Source organism: Falco punctatus (genome assembly GCF_963210335.1).
Source record: "Falco punctatus genome assembly, chromosome: 2".
Taxonomy (NCBI): Eukaryota; Metazoa; Chordata; class Aves; order Falconiformes; family Falconidae; genus Falco; species Falco punctatus.
Genome location: NC_137581.1, coordinates 87,125,085 through 87,141,199, shown reverse-complemented (window position 1 = coordinate 87,141,199; position 16,115 = coordinate 87,125,085). Strand labels below are relative to the sequence as shown.

The 16,115-nt window shown below is 35.3% G+C and overlaps 1 protein-coding gene across 1 annotated transcript in view; it reads left to right on the top strand.

Moving 5' to 3' along the window:
- Nucleotides 1–16,115, top strand: part of IL1RAPL1 (interleukin 1 receptor accessory protein like 1) — a 777,597-nt gene that overhangs the window by 421,709 nt on the left and 339,773 nt on the right. Inside the window, exon 3 of the mRNA XM_080377620.1 lies at nucleotides 168–447. Coding sequence (XP_080233746.1) covers nucleotides 168–447 — 280 coding nt within the window. The remainder of the gene's footprint in view (nucleotides 1–167; nucleotides 448–16,115) is intronic.

Genomic DNA, 16,115 nt, shown 5'->3' with positions numbered 1-16,115 from the left:
AATGGTGCGAAAAGGCAGTTAATTTTTCTGGGATCAAAATAGTGCCACTTGTCACTTAATCGACCTTTTTTTTTCAAATGCAGTGCTTTCCCACAATAAAGGTTGCTGTCTAAATAGTGCTCTCTGAAGCCTTTCATAATATCTTGTAATTTTCTTTTCTCTTTTAGCTGATGGATGCACTGACTGGTCTGTGGATTACAAGAAATATCAAGTTCTAGTAGGAGAACCTGTTCGTATAAAATGTGCGCTCTTTTATGGATATATTAGAGCTAATTACTCCCTAGCCCAAAGTGCTGGACTTAGCTTGATGTGGTACAAAAGCTCTGGACCTGGAGATTTTGAGGAACCTATAGCTTTTGATGGAACTAGAATGAGCAAAGAAGAAGACTCCATTTGGTTCCGACCGACAGTGGTGCAAGACAGCGGACTCTATGCATGTGTTATAAGGTACTGTATTTTAATATACTGCATTTTAATTAACCATATATAAAACAAGACTTTTAATAGTGAGATTTTTGTGCCAAAGAAAAATGTTATCTGAGCATGTTTCTTTCTTCTCCTGGTATTCCCTTCCCTGAAGCGTTTCATGCTTATGTAGAAATAACTATTGAATGTCTTGAATATTTTTCTAATATGTAAGTTTAGGTAATTTATAGCAAAATCTAAAATTTGTAAGATGAGTGGGACTGGATGCATAAGTAATGTGTTCCTGCTTCTGCTTCTGATTTAAGTCTTACAATCACTATACTAGAGTAAAAAAAATATTCTCAAATTCAGATTTAATTGCACATGGATTTTATTAAACAGTTTCATTTAAATCACTTATTTCTATTAAAAAAAAAAATGCTGTAAATCAGTTGCATCAAGGAAAATGGAAATTTACATTTCAGAATTTTTACAGTTGTACATCCTCTAGAACCACATCTGGCTTAACCTGATAGTAGAGGCTGGGTGTCAGATATCTTCCAAAGCTATTTAACTTTCTCATGCATCAGGCTTTATCACCATGAATTGGACTAGACTTCACTTCCTGCTTTCTAAAACAGGTGTTCACCTTCTTTCTGCATCTTCAAAACAGTTTGCACTGAGATATTCTTTCTAGCCCTTTGCAGTCAAAAAGATCATCTAAGCACTTTCGTATGGTCTCACAGACTTATACTAGATTTTTTCTAGATGTGAAATTATGGAAATTCTAATTTGCATATAGAAAGTACAGAGAAGAGTCACTACTAATTGTTCAAAGGTTTGAAACCATTGGTTATTGCAGTTAGCTGAACAAATGAAGCAAGGTTCCTCCCTGTCTGCATATCTGTACAAATAGTCTGGTTACTCACACACAATAGAAAGAGGCAAAAAGAAAGAGTAAGTTTCTAGCCAAATGGCTAGAAAAGGAATGAATGATGAAGGTATTCCAATGCTGCAAGGATACTAAAGATATTTGGTAGTACCCCATTTACTTTTCTGTAGTTGAATCTTTGTGCAGACTTATATGTTTGGATGTTTAAAAACATTAATTGCTTTGGTAAGCGGTAATATTTAAGTGAAGAAAAATGCATGAAAGCAACCAAGTCTTGCTCAGAAACGTGAGATTGGATATAAAGCAAGCATAAATCCAGACAAAAATAGGTAACAATAGAAGTTTAAATAATGCATTATAAATTACATTACACTTGAAAAATCTCCAGCTTTAACAGACTTAAAATAAATTCATTAGGTACTTATCAGCCATAAAAATACTGCCTATAGTTCATTCAGTGATATTCGGCTTAAAGTTTCAAATTCAGATAACTACCAGGTTCAAACTGGGAACAACAGCAATTATGGAGATGCTTCAAATCTATTTGTAGCCCCAGTCAGTAACAAAACTGAGCATCTGCTTGAGAATCTTTAGCTGTTTCTATTAGTCACACACACAAGCTAACATTTTAGATAAAGAGGTAATAGCAGAAATACAGAGAAGCATACAGGATTTTCTAGATCTGAAAGAAAAGATAGAAAGATAGAAAGAAAGAAAGAAAGAAAGAAAGAAAGAAAGAAAGAAAAAGGAAGGAAGGAAGGAAGAAAGGAAGAAAGAAAGAAAGAAGGGAAAGAAAGAAAGAAAGAAAAACAAATAAACAGAGCAAAATAAGAAAGAAAGAAGGAGAAAGAAGAAAGAAAGATAATGAAATAAGAAGGGAGGGAGGGAGTCAGATTATTGTGCAGTCCTGTATTTGGCTTCCTTACCCTTGTTATGGCTTTGCACATCTGAAGGTAGAGGCCTCAAATGTAACAGTTTCTAACTCATTTTTCCACGTGAGCTTTCATCTTTGCTTTTCAGTTAGATTTTAAATATCTCTACACAACTTCACAGTTGCATTTTATGGTTTTATATTTACATGTAGGTATAGACATGCATCCACCCATATGGACATTATGTTGCTGAACTGCATAACCTCCCTGCTGTGTAGTTCAGTTAATATATAAGTTTTTACATAAGACAGAAATAAAACAGAATACCTTTAGATATAATTTTAAATAAAAAAGCATTAATTTTATCTATTAAAGTTTCAACTATAAGTGCTTCAAATTATCTTTGAAAAACATTAGTCTAGAACGGTATACAATACTTCCCCCTTCACCCCTGCTCCCCTAGGCATGATTGGAAACCTGAGCTTGCTGTGAATTTATGAAAAATAGTCCTTTGTCTTCATCACTTGAAAATTCATTTTAATTTTAGGTAACATAAATTTCTTCTATTAGGTAGGATGTGTTCCTGTGCTGATCAAATACAAAAATATTGGTTTTCTGTAGTTTAACAGATCTAGTTTTGACAGATCATGTTAATTATAGCTTAACCACTGTACCTATTTAACTGTTTGTATATGTACATCTAGTTAAAATAATTGCAGTTACATGAATGATGCCTTATTATCAGCACATATTTTGTGAAATAAACATGAGATAATAACTATGAAGTTTAAAATAACAACATATGCAATTTATTTTTAGAGAAAATTGCCTTTGTCATTTGTTTGATTTTAATGAGGCTATGGAGCCTAACCAACCAGCAGTAACATTGAATTAACAATGTTCTTTCAGATATTATGACAACTTCTTCCATTCATTTTAAGAGAATATGTTTCTATATATATTATTCTGTCAGTTCCTAAAACCCATACATAGAACACAGACATACCATATATGCACACAATCGTTTAATGTATTATCAGATATCCTGAATACAGAATATATAGGAGAATCTTTGCTTTGTTGAAGGAAATGGGGAGCAAAAAAGAAATTAAATTAATTTTTCATAAACCTTGTGCACGCACCATTTTTTCATCATCTTGAATAATGTAAAACACAATTACAAATGGGAATTACCATTTCATGGTAGCAACCATTTTTAAAATCTGTCTTAGTGTAGGAAGGGCTTTTACCCTGGCCATATATACTTTATAAATATCTTTATTTCTTTATACAGTTATTGCCAATTATTATCTTAAGAAAATAGTAAGTGTTCAGGTAACAACTAGATGTTACATCTGAATGAAAATAAAAAATATCAAAAAAGAGAAAATATCTGTGCTTTACAGCAGTTTATCTGACAAGTTCAAAAACACGGTGTTCCCTAGATCTACATGGAATCCCTGGTTATGTTTAATTGTGTTAGTGGCATAGAAATCTGACAATGGATGAGAGAAATAAGCTTTCTTAAAGGAAGCCCAAATGTGCTAGTAATACAAAGAAATATCTCAGAAGAGCCTGTTATTCTATTAATTCCTTTAAATAAATATCATCACAGTGGTGAAGTAATTAACAGAAAAAGAGCACTAGAAGAAGATTTAAAATTACTCCAGAGTAGTTTGGCATGCAGATTTGCAAATTTTCATGATCTGCATTTATTTGAATACTTTTGAGTAAAGCCCAGAGGTCCTGGATTAAAGCATTGGCCCACACAATGAAAGTAGTTTGGGAAGCTTTTAGCAAATAGGCATTCATAGCCATGTGGCAAGAAAACTGAGGGGATAGAAAGGGAAAATGATGGGGGGGTGGGGGTTGGGGTGGGGGTGGGGGCAAGGATAGAGATGTCTGTACCATTTCAGTTATTTAAATGTTTGAACTACCATTACAGGTATTTCTACAGAAATCAGCAGCTCTGACAGCCTATTGAAGTGGTGTGCAAGTTCAGGAGAAGGTTTATCGCGCACAGGAGGTGGACTGCCCTTGGTCCCTTCCTTTGTGTTGATTTGGTGTGTAGAGAGTAGGGGATGCAACGGACTGTGCCTTCATTGTTCCTACACTTCATTTTTAAGCTTGTCTGAGCTTTTTCCAAGGTCGTTTACTTTATGAAAATGTTTGGTAACCATGACAAGGAATCTGCCTTTTATGGTGATCAAGGTGTGATCCATCTCCTTTTTGGATGCAAGCTTGGTAGACTAGCCAGACATCCATCACATTTATCACTGCAACTTAGAGATGTCTTGGTGACTAGAAAAAGCCTTCAGGCTAACAGTAGGAATTCATACTGACTGGGTTACTGGAGCTTGCATTAAGTGTCCTGTACAGATAGAGAAAGCAGTTGCTAGTTCCTAGAAATGAGATCTGGGATTTTCTGGAAGTTGATGCTTGTTGGAAGTCAAAAGATTGAAATCTGTTCTTTCTCCATTTCCCCTGTCCTTCTGACACTGCAGGATGTCAGCTGTCTGACATTGATTGTACATGTTGAATACCTTTCATGTACATTAGGACAAAACAAATGCCTAATGCTGAAGAAATAAGCAGATGCATGCAAGGTGCCTCTTCTCATTCTTAAATAGATATAAGCTATGCAAAATACTAAATTCCACGTGTTTGCTATTCACTTGGCTCAGTGAGAACTTGACACTGTAAAAGAAGTGAGCATGGTGGTGAATAGATAAGAAAGCAATATGATCCCTAAAATGTGTAGAGTTATGATTTTAAGTGAAAAGTCTTGGACTAGTTGTAAGCAAGTCTGAGAACTAAGTTAGTCCAAAAAATTGTTTTAGATAAGATTTCATTAAAGGATATATTCATTTATGGTGAGGGGAAAATAAGTAATGCCTGTACTTACACAGAATAAGGGAAGGATGTTGATACTGGAAAAGAAGAAGAAATTGATTTATTTGACTGAGCAGAAGGCATTGCTAATATCCCATTTTAACAGCTCTGAACTTACAGAAATGGCATAGACAATGCTTGAGGAGAGAATTACTTGAAGTAAAGCCTTCAATGTGATACCAAGTTTTTTTACCACTAATTCTTTTGATGTTGAGAACCAAGCAATGCTGAAATACAGCAATGTAACAAATAACACAGTCTAACTATTGCTTCCACTATTTTATTAGAGATTTGTTTTTTTTTACCTAAGAGTACTTTTAGAATACCAGTTTTGCTTGCCCTTTGATTGTCAACATTGCGCTTGTCACAATGAAATTAATATTCCTGACCAAAAAAGTAACACTTCAGGTCTCATTTCAGTATAATAGTAAAAGATGACTTATGTTTGGGTTTGCAGCTGTAATTTAAGATGGGAAAGTCCTAACATGGAGTCTGGTTGCATTAATATGCACTGCTTGTAGTAAGAAACATTTTGTTGAAGATAGGCAGTATTTTGTCCATTTTGCCCTCTCCTGCTAACTCCATCCATCTTAGAAAAGGACCAAAAGCCATGAACAGTATGGAAGAAGTTGACTATCAACTGCCCTTCTAGCAAATGTGGGAGGAGAAAATACATATAAAGTTAATTCCACATAATGGATACTTGAGCTGAAGGCAGATTATTTTCTTCCAGGCACTAGAGAAAATGGAAGACAAAGGCAAAGAACTAAAATGGCTTGCAAATATTCTCAAAATGATGGCTTCAATTATTTTTTTGTCTCCAGACTTTGTTAATAAATAGTTTTTTATTGTTTCCTCTAACAGAATTCAAAACAACCCAGCTGTATGGCTAGTAATAATAAGGGCCTCCTACCTTTTATATGACCATTTAGTTTTGCTCTTAACATCTTATTTCAAATTGTATTTTGAATCTCTGTCCTGCAAAGGCTTACCTCTGTGCATATAAACAGCCTGGCACTAGGAGCATTTCCAAGACACTTGCAAGGGAATGACATGTATGGCACTGGAGCTGGAGGAGGGTCAAAGTGGGATACATTTGGGCAAGCAACATGCTGCTGTGCACCAACTCTTAGGTAAAGAAAATGAGCTTTTTGTGGCTTTTTGGCTAAACCATTTGCTAGGTCCCATCAGCCAGACTAACAGATATAGTAGGAGTTTAGACAGCACACAGGTATGTGAATGTAAGTGGATCAGAGAACTAAAATGTTTTAAACTGAATCCCAAAGTAAATGGACTTCATTTGTGTATTCATATCACATACATTGAAATGCATTAGTTGATGTGAAAGGTAAAGGACGTATCTCTATATTCAGTGCTATGTCATGACACCAACATTTTAAAATATTAAACTTATTTCGAAAGCCTCTAATGTAAGAATGTGATATGATTGAATTAATTTATAATCGAAATTCTTCTGAAATGCAAATCTAAAATAGTGGTTAAGGTTCCCAGCTTTCATCAAACTGACTTAAAAGCCATCATTTCAACAAACAAGACTCTTAGTAATTAGATTAACATTTCCAAGGTTTCTGAACAAATAAATATTAGAAATATTGCTTTAAAAAAGGGATTGAAAAGCAGCAGCTGAGATTCTTTAGTCAGACTTTAAAGAAGCATGAAATAGTAGATGATCTGTGGTAAAGTCTTGCATAACTTTCTCAGAAGGGTTGAATGTGAAAAGAGTGTGTAAAGGACCCAAACCCGGAAAATTTACAGATACTGTAGAGAGACTAAAGAGAACCTGCCTGCTGACTACTTTCTGGTGTCATTATGGTAGGAACAAAAAAAGATGCTATGAAGGTGCTATGTTTTCAGGATGTGTTTGGAACAATTCAATCAACCCTTGCTTCCCACAGCTATTAGACCATTTTGCCCAAACCAAGACTGATGTAAAGCAGTCCTAGCAGCATTCAGAATTTCCTTCGTGGTCCTTGTTCTGAACCTTGCTTCTCTCTCCTCTCCTTTCATAAAACAAGGAGAGGTACCCAATACTACCAAAAATGAAGAAGAGTTTGTGTGGTTCCCAGCATAGAGAAGACTGAAATGGTGGGGGCCTCACCCCTCCCCTCCTCACATCATTTCACTGCTCACTTCTCACTTCTTCTTGCTTCTTCTCTATTTCGGTCAAATAATAACAATTAAGAAAAATCTCCTGTGACTTCTTTTTTATCTGATATAGGAAGAAAGGAGAAATATCTTTGTTGCAAGTCTTCAGGCTGAGGCTTTATTATCTATCAAGGAGGTGTTCATGTATGCTATGGAATATTCAGCAAATTTAAGATAATGGCACGGTGATAAAAAATTATAAAGTGATTTTTACAATTTATTTCTTACCTATAAGGAGAAATATTTTTTAAAAAATTAGATATAAATCAGGTAGACATTTGGACAGTTGTTACAGTCAAAGCAAAACTGTTGAGGGGGAAAACAGTGGTAAGAGTATCCATGGGAAATAAGTAGACTGTAGTTAAATAAATTACATCTTTTCATTTAAGTTTTTCAGTATGTCTAAAAGATTCTTTTTTGGCAGTCCATTAAATAAGTTTATTGAAATTCTGGCTCCTAGGCAAAAACTTTAGTAAGAGATTTTCAGGTCTAGTGGGTTTTGGGTTTGTTTTTTGTTTTTTGTGTTTATTTGCTTCTTAAAAAAAAAAAGCTTTTAATGGTAATATTACTGTTCCAGCTAAAATCTTGAAAGCAGTGAACCATTAAAAAAATCCATGAACTGAAGAAAGCTTATAAGATATCTCTCATCTTTTAAACATGGTTCCAGATTTCTCAGTGTAGTTTTTTGTTTTGGTTGGTTGGTTTTTGGTTTGGTTTGGTTTTTTTGGGGGGGTGAGAGGGTGGGTGAGGAAGGTCCTGGTTCTTATTAACAAGACATATGAAGGAAAATTAATCAGCTATGCTACATGACCCAAATGCAAAGGTTTAAATGTTAGAAGACCAAAGATATAAATAAAAAAGGCAATGACTGGGAGATTAAAAAACTGTCATGATTATTTTGAGGACTTCTCTCTCTCACTGGTTTTGAGCATCAGAAATTCTGTGCCTATCCTTTTGGGATAAAAATAGTATCTCTCATCAAAAAGACAGAGTAGCATGATTTGCAGGGAGGATGATAAACAAAAGAAGAAGAAATTGAAGAATAAATGTGTTAGTCTATAGAATCTTGAAGGCATATTCTCTTGTTGCGAAGCCTTATTCTGACTTACTTCTATTTTGCTTGTTTTTTCAATCTCTAAAGTCTAAAGTTCTAAAGAAATAAAGAAATCCTTCTGTTTCGCTAATTATATCTCTAAACAATTTTTGAGTGGATTATATGAAGCATGTGACTTTTGTCTATTTACACTGTGACAAGGGTTTATTACATAGAATTGTTTTAGACAGTGATGGCTATTAAAATGTACTATCCCTGCTTTTAAGGGTATCATCCAATAGTCACATATGAGTTCATCAAAATATATGCTAAGACATGTCTCTGTCAAATACACATTTTTAAATTAACAATATAAATAAATATGTATTTACATTATAATAATTATATAATTATAAACTACTACTACTGGAGTAAGTATGTAACATTTTTCTGCTAAAAATCATATTTAGCATTTATGTGGGGTGTTTTGTTCCTTATTCAAAATGTAAATTAGATGCTGCCCATCTCACTGGGAGGCTATAGTTAATTATTAATACTCTTGCTGAATAAAAATGAAGATCCAGACCCTCAAGACAGTAAATATCATAAAAACCAGCTAAAAGATGTTATTACGTTTGTATATTTCCTGGGACTGAGAAAGAGGGGGATTTGGATTAAATATTTAAAAAAAATATTTTGGTCAATAATAGTTTGTTTTAGTAGCACCCATTCTTAAATGTCTGTGTCTGCTAAACTATGGAAAAGATGTGTGACTCAAACGTTTCATCTCATTATGAGATAGCTGATAGCTTGTGACAATGGAGGGAACCAGAGGAAAAAGCAACAGATATTAATTTACACAGCCTGTATGTTAATGAAATATTGCCTTGGAAATGTAGGGCATGAGGAGAAGCAAGTTACTGACTGGCAAATTCAAATAGCAGGAAGTGCTGATGCACGTGAGCCAGTATCTAGAGTGCAGAGGGTAAAGTACCTGGAGAAGTCATGTGAGACCTCAAAGTGACTTCATTTTTGATGTGCTAGAAGTAAAAAACCAACATCTCTTATCACCTAAATAGCTTGGATTCAAAGAATATTTATTGTTCTATTATGATAAAGTCAGAGTTCACATGTAAGCATAAGATAATGATCCATGTCTGTAATGACCATGTATCGTAATGAATTGTTTCATCAGTTCCAGCAGTGATTGTACAATGACTAAAGTTTAACTCTTTTGTAGTAAAAAGTATATCCAGAATTGATACTAGTCTAAATTGGTGAATTTACAATATATTTTTTTAATGTCTTCCAGACATAAAGCTTACAAACAGACAAGCAAGTAAAAATAATTTTTAACACTGAAAATAATGAAGAAAAATTAATCAACTATGCTACATAACCAAAATGCAGTTTAAAATGTAAGACCACCAAATAAATAGATAATATTTGTAACACTGAAAATTATATTGTGCAGATATTCCCACTATAGAGGAAAACTAACTATATTTGCATGTTTGATGCTTGCTCAGGACTACCATCACTCAAAGTAATGTAACCTGGTGCTGCTAATTTCAAAGTTTATGAGACTGACCCAACAGATCTTGAAGTATTTAATTGCAGAGGCTAAGAAGATGATCAAAGGTCAAGATCGTCTCTATAAACTTAATTCAGCCTTTTAATGCAGGAAGCATTATGATATAGTCTTTGAGAGCTAAAATTTCACTTCATTTAGGAAATTAATCAAGATTGGACACTGAGGACTCCTGTTTTCACTTATTGCAAGAGTTAGTGTGTGAATGCAAATACACACCCCAGTACAGACACACATGTATCCATAGTTGTACACCAGCATATACATGCATATATATAAGCATGCTGAACCGAGAAAGAGAATTAAAGGCAAGAAGGGATGGTCTGAATATAGTTAATGAGGACATGCGTGAAAACTGGGTTTATTTTTTTTCTGTCACAGACATACGAATATGGATAAGTCTTTGCAATGAATTTGGCCTTTCTCTTTTTGGGATTGTACTGTGGATTCTGGCCACTCTTTTTCAGGCTGCACTAAAAAGAACCCCTGCAAGGCATTATTTCAAGGGGTTATATATATATATATATAATGATAATAATAAGGAATATGCAAATAAAATTTGTCAGTCATCAGGAAATTTTTATAATGTGACCTTTCCATGATGTTGGCATTGATTTTTGCAGCCTTGCAGGCTAATTCTTCACATAAACTATTCAAAATACATGGCAACATATAGGGAGATAAGGTGGCTTTTTTGGTTTAGCTGTTTTATCTGGATACATTTTCATACATATACCTGTTGTCTAAAGTGAAAAAGATCCCAAAGTTTTATCAAACATATGTAATTTAATTTGAGGGTTACATGTAAAAATAAACTTTTTAAAAAGTAGTCTAAAAAAGAAATCTAAGATTATTGAGTTTTGCCTAGTATGTTAAGTTGCTTTATGATAACCTTGAAGAACAGAAAATGCTTTTTATATTCTCTCTTTTCAGTTTTTTACAATATGTAGTGAAAAGAACAAATAATGAAGAGTTATGATTTTTTGCCCCTTTCAAGCAAGTGTTTTCATTTTTGAGCACAAGATGAACTGGATAGATTTAGCAGAAAGGAACAATCAACTACACAATCAGCTTCATTTCCATGATTTTCTTGAGTTTTTAAGATTAAGTTGGCTGGCTTCTAAGGGCAGAGTGTACAGATTAAAGTTCATCACCTTCAGCTGTGAGTTATATAAAGTGACAGAGATTGCTCAAAGAAGCATGAGTATTAATGCATTTTCAGTGACAAGTTCATGAAATTGTTTTGTTGTAGTTTGGGTTGTGGTTTGGTTTCTTCTCCCCCTTCCCCCTACACCGCCCCCAACACCACCCACCCCCACCCCACCCCCGCTGAAATGGTTTTTTTATCTTTTCTGGGTGTTACCATTAATCCCACTCAATATAAACAGTTCAGTTCCATGTTTGGTCCCAGGTGTAATTCTGCCTCAATATTCATTCTAACTCTATCCTGGTTTTGTAAAGTTTTGTGAAAACTGAAGGGAATTCCTTTTTCCAACGTGTAGCACCTAGTTCGGGCCAAGGCCAGGTAGGCTGGGGATCTTGTATGATACTAGTTAGGCTTCAGATTATGCATTCGATGCCTAAAGAAGATGCCTGTAACAACCCTGTGAAGATGCGGGTGGGGTGAGGGGGGAAGTAAAACATACAAGACATCAGCACTGTATCTCTTGGTCTCACTGTGTGTTGTAGCAAGCAAAATGTGTCTTGAATAACCAACAGGACAATATTTCAATGAAAGCTTGTGGAGAACTGCAGGGAGAAGTGTTGGAAGGCATAAGTTAGGAAAGATGTAAGTGATTTTTCTTCTACAGACAGGTCAGCCTTAGTCAGAACCTGGTGAAGAAGACAGAGGGATGATCCAGGGAGGAAAATTGTGCCATTGGTATCAACAATCGGAAAGGAGTGTGAAGATTTCTCTGGCACTTCAAGTAAAATCTTTCCAATGATTAAGGGCAAAACTGAAGAAACTACAGGTTTTCACCTGTGCATAGCAGCTGCCATTGACCTCACTTGCAGTTCTTCCTACTTCATCTGTTATTCTGCATTCTCATATTTGATGTTGTGGTCCTCCATTCAGAAAGTGGGCTTCAGTTATAGTTGCTTTTCTTGATCCAGAAAGAACTATTTATCTCCCCCACAATTTCTAGGAAAGGTGTTTCTGCATTTTTGCTGCCTTAATAAATAACTCTTCTCCTTCATGCATAGATCTGAATATGCATAGATGTATAGTATATGAAGATAAATACATATGCATGCATGTATATTTTATGTATCTATGTGTGTATGTATGCAGGGAATAATAGGATTAATGACTGTGAGGCCCAAGTTCCCAGCTTCTCTTAATCTAGATTCCATGAACATGATTCTTACACCTTACAAGTAGCAGTCAGTAACCCCCAGCTGTGGCATGTTATTAAATGAAGAGCACATAGTCAAATACACCCTCACAGTTGTGTCTTTACAGATAGTAAGTAAATGACAGTCACAGACAGTTTCTCTATGTATGGAATTATTTCTACTAAAATAACTGAGGTTCATTGTATCTTCGGTATACTTTAAAGTATGACTATTAATATGGTACTCTGCTGTCAAAGCTGAACCAAATGTATTGAAATTTGTGTTCTTTATTAGTGTTATGTACTAAAAGTATCTTTGCTAGTAACATCTTTGCTTTTGGCTGCACTTTTCTTGTATTGCTTTCTGTTTGTGGATTCTTGGCAAAAGACAAGGTCTTTTAAAAATTAAATTTATTTCAGCATAATATTTACAATTAAGGCAAATGAAAAATAAAACCAAAAATCTTGCCTTTTAATGGAAATGTGCTCCCAGAACCTCTTTTTCACTCAGTACTGAGGGAAAGAAGAATAAGGTGCCTAGACCTCCTCACTTTGTATCTCTGTTCAGCACCTGATTGGAGCAGATTCTGTCTCAGCAAACCCAAGGACTTTCTATTTGAATGCAGTTAAGGGACATGTGGGATGCAGTGCCCTGCAGCATGTTGCTGCATAACACTAATAATAAAGTTTAAAAATCAAAAGATGAGGCTTCTAAACAAACATCTTTACTCAGTTCACTACAGGAGCACTGGATATGCAGTATGCTAGGACTGACAGGCATTAGTTTTGCCACTGCTCCCAGCTGAACTGAAAAAGAGTATCTAGAAAATATGCACTTGAAACTAACACAGCAAAAAAAGGCTTTACCTGTAGCCACTGTTCTGGCCTCAAGGCACCTGATTCTCATTTGCTTTAAGAACAATTCTTTCCCCAATAGGGAAGGGGTTCTGCTATCACCAAAATGCAGAACACATGAGTACTTTTCAGTGGGAAATTCTTCCCTCACAAAGTGTCTGAGTTTTGACTTAGATTCTGACTTAGTCTCTGGAATTTGGCTGATAACTCCAGTGGGACCTGGATTTGCAGTTATGAGCTCATATTAAAAACTGCAGAGCTGTTAAAAAGGTACAAACACATTTTTTCCTTCTATCATCACTAATGTATTTTAATTTGAAATATAGTTCAAAGGGTCGCTGGTAATATTGTTAACCACATAGTCTTAACTTGAAGGTAGGAGTACTCAGTTAAGCAGCTGGAACTCAGGAACTGAGTCTACATAAGTTACACATGGAGTAAAGTTTTTTCAGCTGCTCATGCTGTCATTTCAAGTACATATCATTTAACAGTCATTTTCACTTAATCAAGGTTTATTTGAAAGGAGTTAATCTGAGAATAAAATTTTCACTTAACTCTTCAGTGCAAACAATTAGCTCTTTATGAATTGTTTGGCTCAAGTTTTCAGAATGGGGCAGAAAAAAAGGAAAAATAATTTCCCTGGGAGATTGCAGTCCAATATTTTAGTTTGAAAGGGGAAAAGTTAATGAAAAACTTGGATAGTGCAGTGATAAAACTGTATGCGAGCTTATAAGGAAATGAAATCCTTTGTATTCAGTTCAGGATATGCAGTAAGTAAAACCAGGATCTGCATACTGAGTGGTAAGATAGAAAGAAGGATGACAGCAGAGCACATTTACCAGGGCTTGTACATCCATTGTGCATCCAGAGTACCAAATAAGAAGAGGAAGTGGAAAAGTGGAGAAAAGACTGGGGGAAAAAAAATGTGCTCATGCTATTTAAAGATAACATTGTAATATAGGCACAGAGGTTGGCAGGATTAAGGAAACTTTAATTACTGCATTCCTTTACATCTAATTTTCTTAATTCACATTTTTTTGTTCATGTATTTTAAATCTACAGATCCGTTGCAGTAGAATTTTATGGCTTTAATTTTAATGGGTTGTGTATACCTTGTTAAAATTAATATGTTATCTCAAATCTTCTGTCCTATGAATTTTACCCCAGGCTCTAGAGCACTGTATGTAGAGAAGTTATTAACAAGTTGTATAGATTTAATGATATACAAAATTATAAGTCCTTGTCTTTCTTAGAAACTTCTCTAAGATGTGGTCAGATTCCATAGCAACACACAGATCTTTCCCATTTCTAGGCTGTGTGGTTCTCTTAGGCCCCCATGCAGGAATGAGCGGGACAATGTCCCCGGGCAGGCACAGATGATGCTGGTGGTGGCACTGAGGGTGTGTCTGGTCTCCCCACTACAGAGCGCTGGCAGCTATGCACCAAAATACCCTCTCTGCAAAGGAAGTCCTTCACATTAGCATTGTTTTCAGGTTTGGAAAGTGACAGCCCCTTTTCCTACTGACATCAGTGTTGCATCGATCCATTCATCACTTCAAATGAGAAGAAGAACGGCCTTGGATAAATGTGAGATCTACTGGGCTGTTATGATACACTGACAGTAAATATTCCATTCATGCTGATGGAAATTGCTAATTTTTCCATTTGGCTCTCAAGTGCTGAAGCCAAAACAGCATGCAGACTCCTTTATGGGCTCCAGAAACACCCTCTCAGGCTTGTCTGTTCATTATTCAAGGGCTGTTACATTGGAACAGCTGTCTGGCCTGAAATATTGCCCCTTGCTTTTGAAAAGCTGTTCAATTTTTCCACTACGAATAGTTTTCTTTATGAGACCAGATTTTTGTTTGTTTATTATTTTGTGGGAAAGTTTATTTGTTGAGGGAACCATGCTAATACTGTACAGGTCCTAGCGTTAGACTTCTTGGTCACAGGGAGTCTTCAACAGGGAATGAATGAAAACAGGGACTCTTAACTTCTCATATTGTTCACCAAAGATAAAATACTTAGTTGTTAATTAAGCAATAAACCAGCAGGGTATGTAATAACGTACAATTTGTTTAGAGTGGCATTTTCAAGCTATACTTTCCTATTCTCTATAAGAAAAAATTTCCCACACGTCTTCAAATTTGTGGGTGTTCAATGCATGAGGAAAACTGGCAAAAAACAAATGAAATTAAATCAGTTAAAATAGAAGAGTTTGGATGATTTTCTTTTCTCCTTCTTTCTAACATGTACTTATATAAAAAATACTAACATTAATCAGTAAATGCCATTTCTGTGGATTTGACGTGCTCTGAAAATGTGACTTGCACCAGCTTTCATGGCAGCTATATTCTTTCAGTGAAAAACGATACAATTGCATGACAAAATAATATTAAAAAAATATGTATGATCCAGATATTTCTAGGCATTCTTTAAGCACTGAACACCAGAGCCCTCCAGTCCCACCAGGGCAGAGCAGGCATAGCTGATGGCTGCATGAGTTAAGCTGTGCTGGACAGCGGGTCCCTGCTGTGTCTCACACATAAGACTTGGTGTAAAGTGATTTACATGGGAGAGCAGATGTTGTCTTATGTGGGGAATATGGGGCGTGTCAAAGCATGTATGTCTTCCCTCTGAAATGATGTGAGAGGGGAGTAAAAATATGGTTGGGGCTTATAGCAAACTATGGCATAACATTCTTCCATGAAACAGAACAGCAAATATTTCATAAAAAGCTTAACTTTGGGAAACTACAGTGAATCCTACTGTCAGTCTCTCTTCGCAAAGTCTCATTTAAATAGTGACTTTAAATGAGCAATCTGATTGTGTTTCAGTAATTTGCTGTCTCTGAGAACATCATTGATATACAGTACTTTCATTGACCACCATGTTTTACTCTGTTTAGAAACTGCGTCAAAGAAATTTAATCTGAGTGACAGAATAACTATTACAGACTCTCTTCTTTTGGCAGTCTTCAGACTGCTAAAGGGAGAGTAATGTTTCTGAGTGAACAGCTACATGTTTAATAAAGTTTTTAGCATTTTATATGCATTATCATTACACTCTGATT